The sequence below is a fragment of the Alosa alosa genome, chromosome 6, assembly GCF_017589495.1.
Source record: "Alosa alosa isolate M-15738 ecotype Scorff River chromosome 6, AALO_Geno_1.1, whole genome shotgun sequence".
NCBI classification, from domain to species: domain Eukaryota; kingdom Metazoa; phylum Chordata; class Actinopteri; order Clupeiformes; family Clupeidae; genus Alosa; species Alosa alosa.
The window spans coordinates 26,893,173-26,914,107 of record NC_063194.1 but is presented as its reverse complement, the minus strand read 5'-3'; the positions used below and the strand labels follow the sequence as shown (position 1 = coordinate 26,914,107).

Sequence of the window (20,935 nt, the reverse complement as noted above, 5' to 3'; positions counted from 1 at the left end):
GCATGGGGCGTAAGCTAACTGGGTAATTTGTTTTGTGTTTGTGATGGGGCCTAAGCTAACTGGCTAAGCTAACTGGCTAATTTGTTTTGTGTTTGTGATGGGCTGTGCCTAGGTTGATGGTTGGTTGGCCGGCCAGGGTTTTTTATGGCGATGGTTCAGTCCACATCAACGGGACAGACCAACCTAGCCAACCTTGACCATGCCTGGGCTGGTTAAGAGTATTTTGGGTACTGGATATTTCAATGTGGTAATATGGTGGCAGCATGGAGGGGAGTGTCTCCAGGACGCTGGTTTCACTGTTAAGCCTTCATGAGGTGTCGTGGGCCTAACTTAACGAAACATCGGTGAATGAGGGTGCCCACTTGATAACCCCAATGACATGCCGCATACTATATACTGCTGTTGGATGGGCCATTTGTATTGTGCTTGTGACCATTTGTTGGCGGATTTGTGGGTAGTGTGCTTTTTAAAGTTAAACTTGAGCAGGGGCTTCTGAATGTGTTCAGTGTGTGGATTTTGGCACAAGGGATTTTAACATCTAATCCTGTGTATTAATGTAATGCAACTACTATTACTTCTATAGCACATCATCCAGGTGTCAACTAATTTGGATATTGTTAATGTGTTCAATACAAGTGTTTGAACTTTGTCTATACCTGAGATATATTACATATATAATAATAATAATAACAATACATTTTATTTGTTACATAGCGCCTTTCAAAACACCCAAGGTCACTTTACAGAGTAAATACAGTAAAAAAAAAAAAATTATAATAATAATCAGCACACACACGGAGCGGCGTAGTCGCCAGCGTTCCCGTGACACCAGCTACCTATGTGTGCTTTCAGTGCCCTCCAGAGCAAAATTGCACTATTCATTTTGTTTCCATGGAATTAAGAGTCAACTCTCCAACTCTCAGTTTATCCTTGACATGATGTCTTCAGCTTCAACCGAGGCCACATCTCTGGCAGCATCAACATCCCCTACAATGCGTCATTGGGGTCGGATGGAGAGTTAGTCACCTGTCCTGCTGTTACCACCCTAAGCAGCTACAGAGGACGAGTCATAGTAGTTCTCAGCAATATGGTGAAAAATGCAGTCACGGTAAGTGTTCTCATAAGCCACATTTTTTTTTTAAACTCTGACGTACGGAGGTCAACACACAGTATGGAAGGCAAATGGATGTTTTTAGATCCAGTTGTTGTGTTCCTGCAAATTACTTTTATATGCAAATAAGGGACATTCAACATTCATGCCCTTCTCCTGGCACCTACCCATGATGAACTGTCCTACTTGTGGTTGTTTTTTGAGACTTTCATACTGATGATTGAGGGAGTTAAGTAGGCCTATATTTCACTTCAAAGAAAATAGTAGATCATTTTTGTCTACAATGTTATTTTTTTCTCTCCCCAGTTTGCCACTCACCTAGTTAAACTGAATTATCCTCGGGTCTGTGTCTTGGATGGAGGCATCAATAAAATGAAGGTTACTGGACTCCTAACTGTACCCTCTCCTCAGATATGACTTATGAAGTTATTCAGTATGGCTTCTGCACATAGGAATTATTAGGCACTCACTGTCTGTCTAAGGAAATGCCAGACTTGTTTTGATCCTAATGCCGAAGTCAGTTCTGAAGTCTGATATATCAGAAACAAACCATATAAGCACTGAACAATAACTACATTTGAACATGATCACAAAATGTTGCTAACTAACACTTCCATCACCTTGTTGGAGAGATCATTTCTAAATTAGGTTGCTGTGTCTTTTTATGTTCAATATAGAGAGCACATATTAAGCACATTTATGTAAATATGATTCAGTGCCACTCAACTTTACTCTGTTGATTTAAGGAGTCTTGTAAAAAAAAAATGTTTATAAAGCTCCTTTCATGTGGTAGATTCAGCTCAAAGTGAAATGTATTTAATCATGAACGTTTCTTGTATTTACTACTGTGTCTGTGTTCTTACTACTTCATGTTGATCATAAAACAAAATAAATCATTTGACTCTTTTCAATCCAATAATTTCAATTGTATATGTAATTGTTGACAACACATGTTGTAACCCTTGTAATTACTTTTGTACAATACTTTTCAAACTACACTTTACATTTATTTTAGTAGTTCAGATTCATAACAATAGTAATTCATCTCATTGGCAGAACTGCCTCAAGCTTGTTTTTCTTTTTGTTGCAAATCCCACACAGAGTTGTCAGCAGTCATTGTATTTAGCTTACATTGACTGTCAACAAGTAGCCAGTCTGTTAAGGCAAGTAGCAACAACACACACTGATTCAGGGTCAACCATATGGCAGTGATTATGAGAGCTTTTGGAGAATTTGTCTATGATTCATTACCATTGACTATATTAAGACTGAAAGTATTCTTTTGAAATGGGTGTATCGTCCTCCTGAAACCCCTTTTATCTGAAAATATGTCACCTGATTTTTTTCCTCTGTAAATGTACAACAATATGTGTGTCTAATCAAGATTGCAAACAATGTATATTGGTCTACAATCAGGAATCTGCTGATTGTATTGTGAGGTTTTGTGAAGGCATGTGAAGTGATTTCAATAGCTTTGGATCAAAAAAGAGTAGTTTTAGGTTTCCTGAAGAGACTTTGTAAACACTTGAGAAAATATGTTATCAGTTGCTTATTTTAAAAAGAATGTTTTCCCATTTTGACTTCTCAAAATTTCTTATTTTGTGTAGACCTTTTAATTTTAAGCCTAACATTCTAAGTGTAACATTCATGTCATATTGAATACTGATGTGTAGGTTTTTTTTTGTTTTTGTTTTTTTTGGGCGGGGGGGGTATGCCTTTTAATGTAACAGGACAGTGGAGTGACAGGAAGCGAGTGGGAGAGAGATGGGGTGGCATTGGAAAATGACCTGGGCTGGACTCAAGGGCATGTGGACCTGAACATAGTATGGGCGCCCCCACTCTTCTCTTTTTAAACTTTGTTTAAAACTATCCAGATGTGTCAGATGTCTCCAAGCTCCAAACTATGATATACATGCCCCTGTTTGGTAAATACTAAACTACCACAGACCAGTGTGGAGGTGGATATTAATAGTTCCTGAAAGAATACATTCACCCGCTGGTAAAATGGATAATGGATAATCCTTTATAGTATGGATAAGAGGCGAAGAAGTTAACTTGAAGAAAACCATTGTTATTATTATAATCATTATTAATATTATTTTTAATAATAATATGATAATATTTGTGCACATTATCATTACAGCTGTACAATACTTAGGTATCTTGTTGTGTATGAAACAAATATACTTGATTTTATCTTTAACTTGATTTTTAAACTTATTATTTTTATTATTGAATATTGTTATTATTAAGGTACATTATTTGGTATAATGTAACTGTAAAGCTTATATAAAAAAAACTACAACTGGAGCATGTTTGTATCCTACATGTTTTAGTCTCTCTATTTCGGGTAGGGTGTGCAGGGTTCATCCTACTTCCTGCATTTGTCCATTTAAAAAGCTCCAACACATTACACCCACACCCTTCAGCACTTTGGCAGTATATATTATGGTCACCGTTTTCGTCCTTATTTCCTGCAGTCTTGACTTCAGCTTCCCTTTTGCAAGTGAGCCCTTCCAAGAGAGCTTTTTATATATATATATACGTCAAGTGGTCCATCTTGAGGTGAGTATATAACCTTGTTTTGTAAATTACCATAGGCTGTATACATTTTACAAATTGCTGTATACAATTTTAAATTGAAATAACACCAAATAAAAAAATACTGTGTAGAAGATACTTTTTGCATTTATTAATGTTTTAAATGACTATTGTTAAAGGAAACATATGGTTTTTTAAAGCAATGTCTACATAAGTGTACAGAGGCCTATCATCAATGTTCCAATGATGCATCGTTTGTTAATCATTTCACATTTTTAAAAGGCTAACTTATGATTAGAAAATCCTTGCAATAATGTGAGCACAACTGAAAACTGCTGCCATGATTAAAGAAATAATACAACTAGCCTTCAGATGACTATCAGGAGCATCAGCTATTGCAGATTAGATTAAAGGCAATAAATGGCCAGAATCAAATGACTGTCTTCTGAAATTTGTCAATCTATTCTTGTCCTGAGAAATTATGTCTTCCATGTGAGAAATGGCCAAGAAAACGTTTGTACAGAGATCTTGTACAATACTGTGTGCCACTCCTGTTACAGATATTGTGTGCTACTCCTGTCACAGAAGAACATAAACTGGCTTTAACCAGAATAAAAATAGAGGCGAGAGTAGACAAATATATTAGCATTTAGTTTCAGAGACAGACACGTCGCATGTCCTCAACTGACCGCTCTATTAAATAGTGCAAGCGAAACACCAGTGTCAACATTAACAGAAGAGGTGACCTCATAATGTTGGGCTTCTAGACAGAGTTGTAGAGAAAAAGTCATATCTCAGACTGGCCAATAAAAAGAAAAGATTAAGATGAACAAAAGAACAGACAGTTGACAGAAAAAGACAGGAAAGAAGTTAAATCGATAGACAAATCTGAGGTATTCAGATTACAAAGATTTGTGGGACGCAGGCCAAATGCTGGAGAGTGTAATATTTAAATGCTTGTGAGTCATTTGATATTTTTCATTCACACTGTAAATTTGACAGTCGATGAAATCAGCAGAGCTGAGATGTCAAAATCCGGCTTCACAAAGTAAAAGTCCTACCATGTATTGGTTCTAACATGTGCACTTAGCATGGGTGTTTTCACTAATTAGCTCATTAAGTCAAAGTCTGCTTTATTATCAATTTCTTCACATGTCAAGACATACAAAGAGATCGAAATTACGTTTCCCACTATCCCACGGTGGAGACAAGACATATTTTAACCAATTAGGTCCACAGACAAACATAACATTCAAGTAAACAATATAAAAAGTAAATAAGAAGGCACATACAATGAAGAAATAAGAGCAGCTTCCGCCCCACACAGCGATACAGCTGGAGAGGATGCTCTCAATGGTGCCTCGGTAGAATGTGGTCATGATGGCTGGTGGAGCACTTGCTCGCCTGAGTTTCCATAGGGAAGTACAGGCGCTGGGCTTTCTTAAGCCAGTGATGCAGTGTTGGTGGTCCAGGAGAGGTCTTCACTGATTTGCACCCCCAGGAATTTGGTGCTGCTCACTCTCTCCACCACAGCACCGTCGATGGTCAGTGGCAGGTGTTGGGTGTGACCTCTCTGGAAGTCAACAACAATCTCCTTGATCTTGCTGACGTTCAGCAGGAGGTCTATCTACTCATCTACCTGGCTGAGGAGTTTTGCCAATTAGAATCAGCTGGTTTAGTGAATGGTTGGAGTAAATATGTGGCAGGACTTTTACTTTCTGAATCCGGACTTTTACACCTCTGGAATTCAGTCAGTAATTGGTAATGTATACACTACAGTGATGGTGTGATGAGAAAGACTGTTATAGAAAGTGATAGACTGAAAGACCTTCACTACAGTAAACAGTAATGTATTTAATAATTCTACAAAACACAACGGAAATATATGTAAGGGATAACAGCCACTAAGGTGTTCCAATATACAGAATTAATGGACGCGGTCCATACCCCCCACCCCCACCCTCAACTCATGTATGTATGTTTATTGTTCTACTATGAGCCCTATCTTACACCTGACGCACCGCACTTGAGTTCTGTCCTATTCTGTCCTGTTTTTATCCTTTAGACTAAGGTTTTAACTCTATATTGCAGAATGAATACCATCATTTACAACGTCCAGGTGACTACAGGAGACCGATTTTGTGCTGGCACTTTCAACTCTGTGTCTGTTAGACTGATTGGAACAGATGGTGTGACTGAACAAATGAAGATCAATTTAAATGAAGGATTATCAAGGGATTCGGTAATTGACAAAAACATTTTTTTTGTTATTTTTGAGAAATTCCTGTATGCCCAGTAACCAATTTGTGATATCATAGGTGAGGGATTTGAAGTTGGCTGTGCATTCAAGACTGGGGAGTCTTGAGCTGGTGGAGTTTGAAGCAGAAAGATTTCTTGGCATTGTTGACGATGAATGGTTTTGCTCCAGAGTTGTTGTAACAACGCCAGAGGCTGATGTGCTCCTGTTTCCATGTTACTGCTGGGTGAGCAGTCAAGAAACAAGAGTATTCAGAGAAGCCTCAGGTCAGTACAGAAAGGTGAAACTTTATTTTTTAGGCCTTAAAGGAACCATATGTAAGAAATGTATTTCAATTAATCATAAAATGGCCCTGATATGTCACTATACATTAAGAAATCATGTTAATTTCAAATACTTATATAACTGACAACAGTAGTCCGGCCAGGATATTGTCATTGTGTTTTGGCCTGATGCGCTACCCTCCACCTATCTACTAATCACTAAGTCAGAAGTGATTCGGCATCCGGGTTGCCCAAACTTAAATGAGGTATAGTTGTGTAATTTGTCTTCAAACGATTTGATCTTAGTCCACTCTCTTTCGTTCATACAGTAAGTGCTTTTTAATTTGGAAAATATTAGGGGCATGAGGAGTAGATGGAAACATGCAAGCGCACATGATTGCACACAAGAAATATCAATATTTCTATTGATGGCCAACACAACACATATGAAACAAGGCAGACAAGCCAATCTTCCTATGTTGTGGTGTCATTAATCTCTTTTTGCATGTCTTTCTAATTAATACTAAAGCCAGACGAGAATATAATATTACAATAGTTGGCCTGTCATAGTTATCAGATATTAACTATAAGATCATTTTTTGACATTATCTCAGAGTAGACCCAACATAGTTTGCGTTTGATCACACCTTCCCACTGGCAATTCTCTCGTGCAGTACTGCGCATGCTCTACCTATTCGGTGATGATACATCGTTGCCAAACTCGGGGCCATAGCCTATCAAGAATTGAAGCCTATGTGTTATTGTTTAGCCCTGAAATATTGTATTTTCTTTCAATAAACTTCCAACAGCAAAGCTTATATTCCAGGAGACTAGGAGTAAGTCCTTGGAAGACCGAGAAATGCAGCTAAAAAAATGCCAGGAGGAATTCAGGTGAGAATGAAATCTGAGTTGTATCTCAATATTTTAGATTCTATTTCATTATTATAAGATAGTAGCCTATCTTATCCTTTTAGACCTTAGGTAATTATTTCAAGTTAGTGTCTTCTCATTTCTAGATCTAGCCTATCTCATTATTTTAATATATAGTCATCATATTGAATGTTGAAGTTACACATGAGTTATAGTTAAGTTGTAGTTTCAAAAAGCATCACATTTCTTCTATTCCATAAAAGTATCATAGTGTATTTTTAATCAATGTTATTTTATTTTTGTTTAATTAAAAACTGGGATTTCCTTCAAGGACAGCAATGTTTAAAATATTTAGTAGTTAATACATTGGTGATTTTTATAGCAACTTTTATTTTTTAGATATTATCTCAATATATCAAGATATTAAGTTGCAATTTCTAGATTTTATTTAAACTTACTTTTTCTCTTACTTTGCAGATGGCGTGTATATGCGCCGGGGTTACCACAGATTGTGAGTGCAAATAATGCCTTGGCTCTACCCCCTGAGGTTCGGTTCTCTTTCACAAAGGAAACGGAGTTCCATCTCACACTTGCAGCAGCGTAAGTCAACCCTATCTTTACCCTTATGCTACCACATAGTGGGATTAGAACAATATTAAAGGAAGCAATTATAAGTATAAGTATATATACTTTTTTGATCCCGTGAGGGAAATTTGGTCTCTGCATTTAACCCAATCGGTGAATATAGTGAAACACAAACAGCACACAGTGAGGTGAAGCACACACTAATCCCGGCGCAGTGAGCTGCCTGCAACAACGGCGGCGCTCGGGGAGCAGTGAGGGGTTAGGTGCCTTGCTCAAGGGCACTTCAGCCGCGGCCCACTGGTCGGGGCTCGAACCGGCAACCCTCCGGTTACAAGTCCAGAGTGCTAACCAGTGGGCCACGGCTGCCCAGAATTAAAAATAATGGACATACCACCTGCTGGTAGATTTGGTAGAAGAGTGTTGGAGAGCTATGTCTGCATTCAGAGTTAAACAATGATGTGCATGTGTTCATTGTGAAATAGATGTGGAGTGTGGGTGAGAGTTAACTGATCACCTACCATAAGAAAGATTTTCTGCAACTTTTGTTAGGGGTGACAGATGAAAATGAAACGTTGGTGGTTGTGTCTTATTTGACAGGATTGGCTGTGATGACCTAGCCTGGTCCCACCTGCCTAGTGTCACTGCTTATTTTCATTTCACTAGATAGGCCACTAGTCTGGCTCCTCTCAAAGTGCTTACGATCCCCCAGCCACCAATCAGTAACAACAAGGGATGGGGGTAGTCGCAACGCCTGCAAACATTAAAAAATGAAGTCGTAAGAATGTGTATATACAACAAGGTACATGCTGATGCAGTTTAATATCAGTTTGCAAAGGTAGGAAGTAACATGAGGAATTCCTGATCAATATGATTGGTTAGGCTGGACCAGTGATTTCAAAGACACAAAGACACTTTTCTAGTCAAGTCAATTCACATTTATTTATATAGTGCATTTTTGTATGCACAGAGTGCAACCCAAAGTGCTCCACACACAGACATCTAAACATACAGTCAGCAGACAAATTAACAAATTGACAAATATAGAAACAAAATGTTGGACAGCCAATCCAACACTACAAGTACACAGACATTAAGACAGGAAACAAACAAATGAATAATAATAAAAAAGTAAATAAATAAATAAAAATCCGTAAGTGAACGTCATTTCTTTGGTTAGGCCTAACGTTACATATAAGAGCAGCATGGTGTTCATTGAACAGTCCAAACCGCAAGCAACATTTGGTTGTAGCATGGTGCTCTTGAACAGTCCAACCAGGCAATGGCCGTCTGAAGGGCTCCGGAATCACAGGTCAGCTGTCAGCGACTTCTCTGGGATACAAGCAGAAGCAGACTCTGGAAAGTTAGCCCACAGACCAGCAGCTCGGTCAGTGAAGCTCAAACAGCATCAGGTCCCAATAGCCAATGTGAAACTCTGCACGACCTGCTCCATTCACGCCGAGGCAAAAGTAGGCAGATAGCTCGGCGGACATCTCCGTTGGAAACAGCGAGACAGGTCCCACACAGAAGAGCCTGTGCCCTAGCCTTACAAGCCAGACCCACGTCAAGATAGGGCCTGTGAACTCACCATTGGCAGTGCTCAATCCGAGGGGCGGAAAAAACGGTTGTCTTTCAAATTCCCTCTGCACGCAATAGGATAGCTCTACAACTCATGAGTCCCATGCGTTTTCCCACCAGCGGAGCTAGTTGGATAGTTGATCAAACTTTTGGCAACTTAAAAAAAGCTTCACTCGAGTTGCACTGCAGCATCCATCTTTGTTTTCAAGTAGCAGGGTATTTACGCGGAACCGTCGCAAGTCAGTCGTCATTATGTTAAGCCCGCCCACCGACTCTATACACGATGTGATTGGCCTGATCGAAGTTTGATTTTTCCAGCTCGCAAGCCAACGGAGAGTTGCTAGACTACCCTGGTTGCAAATTACATTTGCTGCCGCTAGGATGCGTCTAGATTTCTAGGTTACCTGTGCTCTGTGTCCAAGTCCGATCTCTCTAACCAGGCGCTGGAGCAGCAGCTCAGTAGGATAGTAGTCCAGGGGGACAGCGACGGATCTCACAGACCCACGCAGTCCAGTTAAGAGACACCTTGGCCAGCCAAAACAAAGTTAATTGAGTAATGTAAGTAATGTTAGCCTGATGCCGACGGGAAACACTAGTAGGCTAGTAGTAGCCTAGGCCTAACAACAACACCATACGAACTGTAAATAACATCCATGCAAAGCAACTGAATCAAATTTAGAGAGTTCTTACAAAAAATTCTCATTCAGGCAGAGCACTGCTATTTGGGATTTGCAGAAGTAGGAGCTTTTCAGGTGCTGCGTGCAAATCACTCCACCCAAGTATCAGTGCTACGTCAAAGTTTAAGAGCTAAATTATGTGAGAAATAGGGTTGACCCAGAGTAATCTTATTTTGGATTTTCATTTCCTCGAGGTTGTCACATATAGTAGGCTAACACTTGAGGACTAGTAATGCTCAATATTTTGAAAAATATTTCAAACATTGAGCATTTCAGGAAATATATATATATATAAAAGTTTGAAAATAAAGTTCACTTTATGACTTTATAACACTTGGTTGTAGATTTGTTCCAGTGAAACTGAACGCTATGGCGGACAACAGAAGCTCATGGGAGAGCCTTCATGATCTGGATCAAATCTTTGTCACCAAAAAGACAAAAGCCTATGGTATGTTTATCATGAGCTCATAAACAAGCTTAGGTAAGAGGTTTTATGGCTTTCATAATGTTCTGCCATTGTTTCTCATTGCAGAGTTTGTGCGACAGCACTGGCAAGAGGATGAATTCTTTGGCTATCAGTTTCTTAATGGCCTTAACCCCATGATGATTGAAAAATGTTTAGAACTTCCAAATAACTTTTTGGTTACTGAAGATATGGTAAAGTCCTACCTACCAGATGGCAGTTCTCTGCGAAAAGAGATGGAGGTATGATAAAACGAACATGTACAACTATTTATTTGAATACAAGTAGCATTATTTCAGTTAAGCTTCCCATTCCCTACTCCTGCAATTCTTGGTAAACCTCAAGTCTTACACCCTCTGCCCTTGGTTACTCAATGATTGCTTAACTATGGTGGCCGACGGGTGCAAACGACCTGCAACACATGACAACACATGCAAATCGATAAAACACTTGCAAATAGACAAAACACAAGCAGCTTAAAACAATAGCGGCAGGTTCAAACACACCTGGCTCCACTGGGAAAAAAACAGCGCACAGAGTTCACATAGTCTATTGATGAGAAGACGTAGTATTCTTCAGGGCATGACGAGAGGGAAAAAATACTCTGATATGAGTATCATAATATGAGGCTACGTTTATACTGTGACGATGAAAAGAGAAGACGCAGAAGTGGCGCAGAAGTTTAGACGAGCATTCTCAGGGGGAAATCTTTGTTTATATGAAGACGCAAGAGTATGTGATATTCGATTGGATATGCATTCCAGACCGCTGGGTGGTGGTGTGATAGAACCCCGGTACGTCACGCGCAGACATTCTAATTTGACAGTTTAGGTAATCAAGGATCTTTGGTTTAGCGTTTAGACGGAGACGCAACTCGGGTCGTCTTCAAAACTCTACACTCTGGAAGGAGTCTTCAGATTTTTGCGTCTTCAAGCCCCGATGGCTGGGTCGCCGTGTAAATGAAAGGCACTTATGATAAAATATTTTGTTGTTTTCCTTCGCAATCGTTCTCGTATAAACGGCCCCTGAGAGTGAACAGCAGTCAGGTAAACTTGTATTCCTCTTTAGGTTTGATGTCAACAAATAATAACAATGTTAAGATGGCACTGTTTTGCATGTCTCAAGTCTCTGTCGCTAACCTTGGCAATAAAATTAACTAAATTTATCGTTGGTTTTAAATCTTAGTAAAAGGCTACACAACCTAGGCCTATTCAAAGGAAAAACATTGTTTTCAAATCTTTTCATTCTCATGTGGATGAGGCCTTAATTAGTCTGTCAAAGAGCTTACATTTTTTGTGCGGTTTGTATGCTTATCTGTCTGTGAACAGGATTACGCAAAAATGACCAGCCCAATGAAATAATGTAATGATGCATGTAACCTGTTATTAATCTATAGCCACTCCCTCTAGAATGGTAACATTTTCCTGTGTGACTACAAGGACTTGAACTGTGTGGTTGGAAAGGAGAATGTCATTCATGACCGTCTGCAGTACTTGGCTGCTCCACTTTGTTTGCTCTACAAGACCTCTGACAAAAAGCTCTTACCCATTGCCATCCAGGTATGCAGTATTATGTAGAATGCTGGTAGAAACATGGATGGTTCAATCCAAGTATTGTACTCCACAGCACAGGTTTACATATGCTGTATTGCTTTGACACTCTGCTTATTGTCTATAGCTAAAACAGGAGCCAGGGGAAGAAAATCCCATATTTCTCCCCTCGGATAATCAAGACTGGCTCTTGGCCAAAATATTTGTGAGAAATGCTGAGTTCAACATGCATGAGCTTAACTTTCATTTGCTTCGTACACATTTGTTGGCTGAAGTCATTTTCATGGCAACTGTGAGGCAACTTCCCTCAGCACACCCCCTCTTCAAGGTAAGTTTTTTCAATATAGAGGAAAACTATCACTGAATTGCTACAGCTGCACAAGTTACAAGCTTGTGTTAATTTTATTAGTACATATCTTTTCCATAATAACTGTCAGTTTAAAAATAAAAATACATTGTAATGTTATGGTAATCACAAGACTGTAGTATTTGTCGTTTTAGCTCCTGGTCCTCCATTTCCGCTACACTTTACAAATCAATATCATGGCCCGAGACCAGCTCATGTCAGAGGAAGCCTTCTTCTCTGAAGTATGTCGGATTTGTGTGTTATCTGCTAATACTGTAACATTCCATTTTGTAAATAAATGTCCACACATATCTATAGTTTCTTATGTATAGTACTGTTAACTACTTCTGCTATTAACCTTTGCCTTTAAATTGTTTTCTCTCCCCTCTGAAGCATACAGGCATTGGGTTAATTGGTTCAAGGATGTTTTTGAGGAAAGCTTTAGCAACGCTGACATACAGTTCCTTATGTTTACCAGAGAATATCAAAGTGCGTGGTCTAGAGGAGATCTCAAACTTCTACTACAGAGATGATGGCCTCAAGCTGTGGAAGATCATCCATGAGTATGAACTTAATTTATCACCATTAAGGGCACTGCAGTGGCTCAGATCAAAATTTACGGTTACACACTGTCACATATTTTTTGTTACTAGAACAACATAATACAATCAGATCTCTGTGTGAACACGTCCCTCTAAATAGTAGGTGTTTGGTCAGGGAAAAAATCATGATAGTTTTGACCTCCATGCATGCAATAAAAAACCTGTAATGAAGAACACTGACTGGCCTTATAGCTCAACATTAGTGGCATCTGCTATTTGATAGAACAGGATCAAATCCCTACAGCCAAATATTATGGAAAGTCTTCCAAAAAGAGTGAGCTAATGTTACAGAAAAGTAGTGGGGAGAAGGGGTGTGTCGACAGAATATTAACAGTATTGTATATTAACAATTTCATAGATCAAACCAATGTATTGATCACACTTGTGTATTAACCATATTTATTCCAATGTTACGTTGTTGTACTAAACATTGGGCCATAAATAAATCTGCTCCTCTTGCTGTTAATGTCATGCTCAGCCCAAACCAACACAACAGTTGACCAAAAATATCAATATTAATCTGCATTAGGCCTACTGCTTTACCAGTGATAGAGTGTAGTGTTACATCCAACAATAGCAACAGTTTCTTCGTTTCTTAACGCAACCGAATTACTGCATATTCAAGATGGATGCCACAGTGATGTCTAGTTACTATCCCATTATTATGTGGTGCTAGTGAAAATATACTACAAGGAAGAAAAGTCCTCTGAAAGAAAGAAAAGTCCTCTGCCTGCAGTTGGCATCAGTACACGGATGCTGGCCTAGCTCACAAACCATTGGGCCCTAGCGCTGCTAGCTTTATGGTTCTTCAACCACCTCAGACTTGCACTGTGTTGCCTCATCTTTCATATCCTGGCTGCATCGCATTGGGTAGGCACATGTTTTTTTGCTTATTCCCGCCCACCGCAGCAAACTTTTTTCTTTATTGTATGGTAACTTAAGGAAAGGATAGTTAGGGCACTATCTTGTGCTTCTGTGTGTCAGTGCCCATTTGCTCTGGTAAAACAAAATGACAATATCAGTACAATTCATGTGTGAATCAAATGAGAGGAACTGCAATATCAGAGGTGAAGAATAAAATACAAGTCTTCATAGATACAGTATAATTATTTTTTGTTTAAAACACACAAACTGAAGTTCATCCTCATAAACAGACCTCACATGAGTAGTCATCAGAGCTGCAGAAAGTTAATTTATAGGAACGTCACCTATTACCAACCGTCCCGTATTTCCAACCTCTTACGTGTATGTGTCACTTAATATTAATTTCTATACAAACCAAGACAGCGGATTCCTAAAGAAACGCAAGCACCCACACCATAAGTGTATCTAAATTAGCTATGTACCAAAATTACATTTTACCGTGACTCGAAGAGCTGTAAACAGTGTTGTAAGGCTGCGTGTACAAATCTGCTTGGAGCTCCAGTGGATTTTTGATTTGGTTATGGGATTTGGCAGACTTTGTCCAAAGCAACATACAAATACAAAAACAATATAATATTTAAAATTTAACAGGGAACAGATTAGAATGTTGGTCAAACTATAATAAGGAGAATAGCAATAATAAACAACAATGTCAATTTAATCAATAGCCTAATAAAATAAGCAATGAAAATGAGGGAAAAAAGCAATAATAAACAATAATGTCCATTCAATCAATAATATAAAAACAATAACATGTTAAGACTACATTAAGGAGAATATCAATAATAAACAATAATGTCAAATGGATCAGCAGCCTAATGGAAATAAAACAATATTATACAAACCATAACGCATAAGAAGCGCTTAAAGAACTAAGTGCATGTTGAACAGGGATGTCTTTAGACCCCTCTTAAACGACCCAAAACTATCACAGGAACGGAGAGCACTGGGCAACTCATTCCACCAACATGGAACCACTGAGGAAAAGAGTCTTGAATTAGACCTAGCGTTTATGACTGGTCGACACAACAGACGCTCATCAGAAGACCGCAGTGGGCGATGGGGATGTACGTCTTGATTATTGAATTAAAATTACTAGGAGCAGATCCAGTCAGTGTCCTATAGGCCAAAGTGAGAGATTTCAATTTAATTCTGGCTACTATAGGGAGCCAATGGAGAGTAACTAGGAGAGGAGTTACATGTGTCCTCTTTGGCTGATTGAAGACCAGGCGTGCTCCAGCATTCTGGATCAGCTGTAATGATCGTATTATACAAGCGGGTAAGCGAATTACAATAGTCCAGCTTGGAGATGACCATGGTCTAAACAAGAAGTTGGAAGTGTGGAATCTTGTGTCAGATAAGGTCTGATCTTCCTAATGTTGTAAAGCATAAAATGACATGATTTTGCAATAGAAGCTACATGCTCAGAGAAGTTAAGTCGGTCGTCAATTACAAACCAGTCAAGAGCTTTCCCAGAAATTCCCATTTCAGATAGTATAGAAAGGATAATGTCATGTTTAACAATTTCAAAGGCTGCAGATAAATCTAGTAGAATTAATACTGATGACTGAGCAGAGGACTTAGCTACTCTCAATGCTTCAGTCACAGACAGAAGAGCAGTTTCAGTAGAATGACTACTCTTGAAACCAGAGCATAGGGTCTAGTAGATTACTCTGATGAAGAAAGTCACATACTTGCTTGAAGACCACTTTCTCCAAAACCTTTGACAAGAAAGGAAGAAGGGAGGCAGGTTTGTAGTTCTTCACCTTAGTTGGATTAAGTGTAGGCCTACTTTTCTTTAGCAAAGGTGTAACCCTAGCCTGTTTAAAAGAATAAGGAACTATTCCAGAACTGAGTGAAGCATTAAATACAGTACATGTGTGACTGCCGGTAGAACGGCGGGTGGGACAGACTGTAGAAGAGTGGACAGGACAGGATCCAATGGGCATGTTGTTGGACGACTTTGCTGAAGCAATTGAGAGACTGCTTCCTCATCAAGAGGAGAGAAAGAGTCCAATGATGTGGTCATACTAACACAAGGCAAAGCCCTCCTTATAGGTTCATCAAACTGAGCACTTACTTTAGCTTTTCAGTGAAAAATGTTGCAAAGTCATCTGCTGACAGTGAAGTAGTTGATGGTGGTGGTGGAGGATTCAGAAGACTTGAAAGTGGAAAAAAGTTTTCTACTGTCAGTGGCGCTCTCAATCTTGCTTTGATAGAATGCCTTTTTTGCAAGTGTAACAGTCGATGAAAAAGATGACAGCAAAGATTGGTAGTTACTATCATTACTATCTCTGGATTCACACCATTTCCTCTCAGCAGCTCTTAGTTCCTTTCGTACTGAAACTATACTGTTCATTAGCCATGGATGACGAGGTTTAGAACGAGTGGGTCTTGAGGAAAGAGGACATGCTGACATCTGCAGACAAGATGCCAGTGTAGAGCAGAGAGTCTCTGTAGCGTAATTAACCTCAAGTGTCAAGAATGAGTTAGGAGTAGGTAAAGCAGATGTTACTAATGTTGCAAAATGGTCGCTTGAGAGGTTTCTGAGGTTACGCCGGAATGAAATATACTGCGATTTGCGACGAGAATTCTCGGTCTAACCGTTGATGTGCCGTGAGAAATGTTGGAAATAGGCACCCACCAGCCCAGCACTAAACTCCGAGCGTGGTAAACAAAATCGGTTATTTCAGGCAGTAAAAGCCCCGGTAAGAACCAAACTAGATTTTGTTCAAATCTACACACCTATGGCTACTGAAAAATGTAAGGTTCATTTATCAAATGTTATTAGGTATTAAAATGAGTTAAGAAGTATGAAAAAACGTTGTTTTAGAATTTTCGAATGAAAGGGTTGGTAATTGGTGGTTTTACGGTAGCCAAGTGGTGTATTTTCCACTATATTAGAATTATGGATTTTATTTCACACTTCCCCTCACTGAAGTACCTGTGTCTCACAGATATGTTGAAGGAGTGTTGGGACACTACTACACCTCTGATGATTACATCCAGAGAGACACTGAACTACAGCTCTGGATCAAAGACATTTACAAGAAGGCTTTCCTTGAAAGACAAAGCTCAGGTTGGAGAACTGATGGATATTATGTAAGGGATAATGTATAGAACGCCGTATACTGGGAAAATAAGTCCTGACAGGGCGAACCGGACCCCGACGCGCAGCGGAGGGGTCTTGTTCTGCCCTGAAGGGACTTATTTTCCCAGTAATGACCGGCGTTCTATACATTATCCCGCATATTACACGGCTACTTGCCAAAACGAAATAATAAACTCCCCACTATATGACTTTACCCTACAAAGCCTAGCCTATTTGTTACCGTTCATCGTGGCATTTGCTGAAACAAATAGTTTGCAACAACACGCTGAACTTGAATCAAACATTCTTTAGAACACAGCTGATCAACCGTCTGCTTTCACTTTTAAATGAAGTTCCAGTCCTTGCGTAGTGATATGAAAGACGTATCAGAAGCACAAAACCCGTTGCCATTGACAGCGGTAATTATATGTTTGCAGCGGTAGGCCTAATTACATGAATATATTTTACCGTAGAACTTTGGGAAATCCCATTCAAGCCAATGGAGCGTTCTACTTGTCTTGTGAAGAGCCGTGTAATAAACTGACATATTAAAGGGATGGGATGTTAAATAGTTAAAGGGAAGGGATGTTAAGATAAAATAGTTAATGGCATGGGATGTTGAGGATTGTGTCAACAATTCCCAGTGAGATGAAGGTGCTTCTGATTTTTGCTTAATTGTCTAGAAATAAGCGATGATTTAACTAACCTTTTCTTTCACAGTATAAAGAAAAACAAAACAACCCTTTTTTTTCAGAAATACCACAGAGTTTCACCTCTTTAGAAGAGCTCGTCAAGTTTGCCACCATGATCATTTTCACTGTATCTGTCCAACATGCTGCTGTCAACAATGGACAGGTTTGGATGTTACGTTTAAATAATCCATTTTACCTGCTATATTTATACTTCTCTTATATATATTTTTTTCTCTATCAGTTTGATTTTGGTGCTTGGATGCCCAACTTCCCCAGTTCTTTGAAGTGTCCTCCTCCTACTTGTAAAGGTAAAGCCAAAGAGATTGATGTCCTGGAGACGCTGCCAGACATTGGCACCACGGTACACACCATGACTGCTCTGTACCTGCTCAGCCAGAAGTCCTCTGACCATGTACGTGATACATTGTTTGTACCCTACTAAGCTCAAAGGGTCTTATTCTCCTATGTGTGCAAGTCAAAAAAAGGGTGTGGCTACACACCTTTCAGCCTAGGCATATTATTCATATTTTTTGTTAAAGGACAACTCTGGTCTAAGAGCAACCTAGGGTCTATTTTTTGATGATAACGAGTGTTAACTTCTATTTGGGACCAGAATGATGTTATTTGGTGGAGTTTTGAGTAAAACTGGAATTTTACTTGTAAATAGCATGTAACATAGCCTTTGGGGGCAGCTTCGCTTTGTCAAAGTAAGTCACTATTTTAATGCCATTAACTAGTTTTAAAAATCATTACACATCTATGCAACTGCAGAGAGAGTCTCTATAGACAAACTGACATATTTTGTAGCTTTGTAAGTGTATAAGAAAATGTATAAAAAGGACTGTTTGTGCAGTCAGTGCATTAGCTTACTATTATCCATGTCGCAGCCATCTTGTGAGAAGAGAGTCTGGTCAGCCACTGATGGCAATGTGTTTCTCAATCACTTTGAGTATTTACATTTGTAAATTACAATTTAGAGATTAATAATCTGAAATTAGATGTTTCTCAGCTGTGAGTTTTAAATCATGAATCAAAACCTCAGACGTCTATAAATAGACCTAAAAAGTGTGTAATTTGGTTAAATTACTTCTTTGTTTAGGCTATAGAAACTAATTCATTTGAAATTGTTCATGATACAGTTTACCTTGCTTTTACTCTCACAATCATAATAATAATTGTATCTTTTTGCAACAACGTAAATTAACAAGGTTGTGACTCATGCATTCATGATGACCCAACTTTAAAAATCCTGTCTTCCAAAAAAAAAAAAGTGTGTTCATGAGAACAGCTCGGAAAACAAATATAGATTCCTGCAACAATATGTGTGCGTTTTTGTATTGTCTTTACAGGGAACGCAAATAAGTTATTTGAGCAGCCGACTATGATTGCGCAGAATTAAAATATCTCAGGTGAATGTTTCTGTTCGTAGTTTTAATTTAGTGATAAATTACCTATTGCCTATTTGTAATGAGAGTGAGGTTGTCATCTTGTTGTGTTGTTGTCAACGGAGGCCGTCTCGATTGGAGAGCATGATTGTGACGTCAAGTCGGGTATCTGGGGGTACAAGATTTCCGCACGAGTCTCCAAGCATTAAAGTCGACCCGAATTACAAATAAGTCATTTTTAGAGGTCAGGATTTCCAAATATCCGACGTGTCATGAACGTGGCCTCAGTCTGGCTCTAATATGAAATTAAGCCTTTTTTCATGAGGCTGCCTTCATTCTGAAAATAACTGCTGTGGGTGTGATTGAGCATGATGTAGAGGAGAATATGCACAACACAAATGGGAACACATATAACACAAGTAGGAGAGTATGACCCACAAAGTATATTTTCAGTTAACATCTGTGTATATATCTCATGTCACATTGGAACATTCAGATGTCACAATTTTTTCAATCGCACACACTACACCTTTCAATCAGTTCTGATTGCTGTGATTACATTGCATGTTTGAATGGCTCACCCTACAAGAGAATTAACAAAAATGCTGACATATTAGAAAATTGGATCAGACTGGAGCTGGAACGTTGATTGTTACATCTTTTAATTGGACGTTATGAACCTGCGCAAACTCAACGTTCAGCCCAATTCTAAAGTTAGTTGGGTCCAGGCTAAATTGTGCCAAAATCATAGTGTCTACCCAGCTGTACTATTAAAACATTACTTGAGCACTTAATGAATGTATTCCTAAGTTCAAGTTTTTGTCTTCAATATTTTGCAGTACAGCCTAGGTAATTATCCTGAGCAGCTGTTTGTGGAGCAAAAGCCACTGGAATTGACTGATGATTTCAGAAGAAAGCTTGAGGTCCTCAGCTATGACATCAAAGCCAGGAATGTTGGTCTTCCATTGCCATACACCTATCTAGACCCAGAGAACATTGAAAACAGTGTTGCCATTTAAAATATAAATAATCACCAGATTATCTCAAAACAACATTTGCTGATTTGTTTGATGTTTTCATAGTTTTTAGTAGTAGTAGTAGTTTTTATAAATGCTGTAAACAAAGAGATGATATAGGCTACGTATTACCCATCCACAATGTTATTTCTTTTCTTGTTATTGGGGGCCATTCAGTGAAGCTGAACTGATAACATTGTATTTCTCTATTTCTTCTTATAAATGTGGCTGCCACTGCTGCAGTTGCAATGCAGTTACAGAAGTATGCTTAGGTGTCATCACATTATACTTTGTCTGCTGTTGCATACTTCTGCATTACACAAGTTTACTCAACATTTTGTTGGTGTTTGACAGTGTATAGTGTGCAGACTGTTAAAGTTGTATTTGTATAGTTGTATAGTTTCTTGTTTATTGAGAAAATGAGCAAGAATTTAATAAACCATGGTTTGTGGTGTGACATAAAGAAGAAATTCACTGAGGAAGCAAACAGAAGAGCCACGTTTTTGAAAGAAAGTTTAGATTTTTGAACAAAAAATTAATCCAACCAAATACATAAGACATACATTTGTGAAGATGTAAATGACCAAAACAGTTTAAAAACATTTAATTGAAAGCTAATATTTAAAAAAAAAAGTATCTATATAAAAGGATATCTTGTAATACTGGAATGCAATAAGTTATACAGTTACAGTAGTGTGGAGCAGCCAGTAAGTGAAGTGATAAGTATATGAGCTGCGCTAAATTCTGTGAGTAACATACTAGTTTTCCAACCCATGAGGACTTACAAAGATTTTGAAATAATAGGCCTAGAGATCAGGGGCCGTATTCACAAAGAATTTTAAGGATAAAAGTAGCTCCTAACTGGCGAATTTAAGAGCAACTCCTAGAAATAATGGGCGTGTCACTCCTAACTTTAGGACTCCTAATTTTTTTCGCTAAAAGTAATTCACGAAGCATTTTAGACCTAAAAGTAGCACCTAAGTCTGG

At 38.7% G+C, this 20,935-nt stretch overlaps 2 protein-coding genes across 3 annotated transcripts in view; both read left to right on the top strand.

Moving 5' to 3' along the window:
• tbck (TBC1 domain containing kinase) overlaps positions 1–2,022 on the top strand; it is a 40,644-nt gene extending 38,622 nt beyond the window's left edge. For both annotated transcript variants that reach the window (XM_048245610.1, XM_048245609.1), the window contains exons 25-26: positions 949–1,108; positions 1,418–2,022. In XM_048245610.1, the coding sequence (XP_048101567.1) occupies positions 949–1,108; positions 1,418–1,528 (271 nt within the window). In that variant the 3' untranslated portion in view covers positions 1,529–2,022. The remainder of the gene's footprint in view (positions 1–948; positions 1,109–1,417) is intronic.
• A 3,821-nt stretch (positions 2,023–5,843) lies between these two features.
• Positions 5,844–20,647, top strand: LOC125296096 (polyunsaturated fatty acid lipoxygenase ALOX15B-like). Its single transcript, XM_048245774.1, has 14 exons — positions 5,844–5,894; positions 5,971–6,175; positions 6,982–7,063; positions 7,520–7,642; positions 10,224–10,327; positions 10,412–10,584; positions 11,752–11,901; positions 12,020–12,220; positions 12,394–12,480; positions 12,632–12,801; positions 16,722–16,843; positions 17,610–17,710; positions 17,789–17,959; positions 19,772–20,647. The coding sequence occupies exons 1-14, from the start codon at positions 5,856–5,858 to the stop codon at positions 19,949–19,951; spliced, it is 1,908 nt and encodes a 635-aa protein (XP_048101731.1). The 5' UTR covers positions 5,844–5,855; the 3' UTR covers positions 19,952–20,647.
• The last annotated feature ends 288 nt before the right edge of the window (positions 20,648–20,935 follow it).

Excerpts from the sequence above, each read along its gene's own strand:
- LOC125296096 (XM_048245774.1), top strand. The coding sequence starts at position 5,856 with ATGAAGATCAATTTAAATGAAGGATTATCAAGGGATTCG. Across the intron at positions 7,064-7,519 it reads AAATGCCAGGAGGAATTCAG|ATGGCGTGTATATGCGCCGG; the intron begins GTGAGAATGAAA and ends CTTACTTTGCAG. Across the intron at positions 16,844-17,609 it reads CCTTGAAAGACAAAGCTCAG|AAATACCACAGAGTTTCACC; the intron begins GTTGGAGAACTG and ends CTTTTTTTTCAG.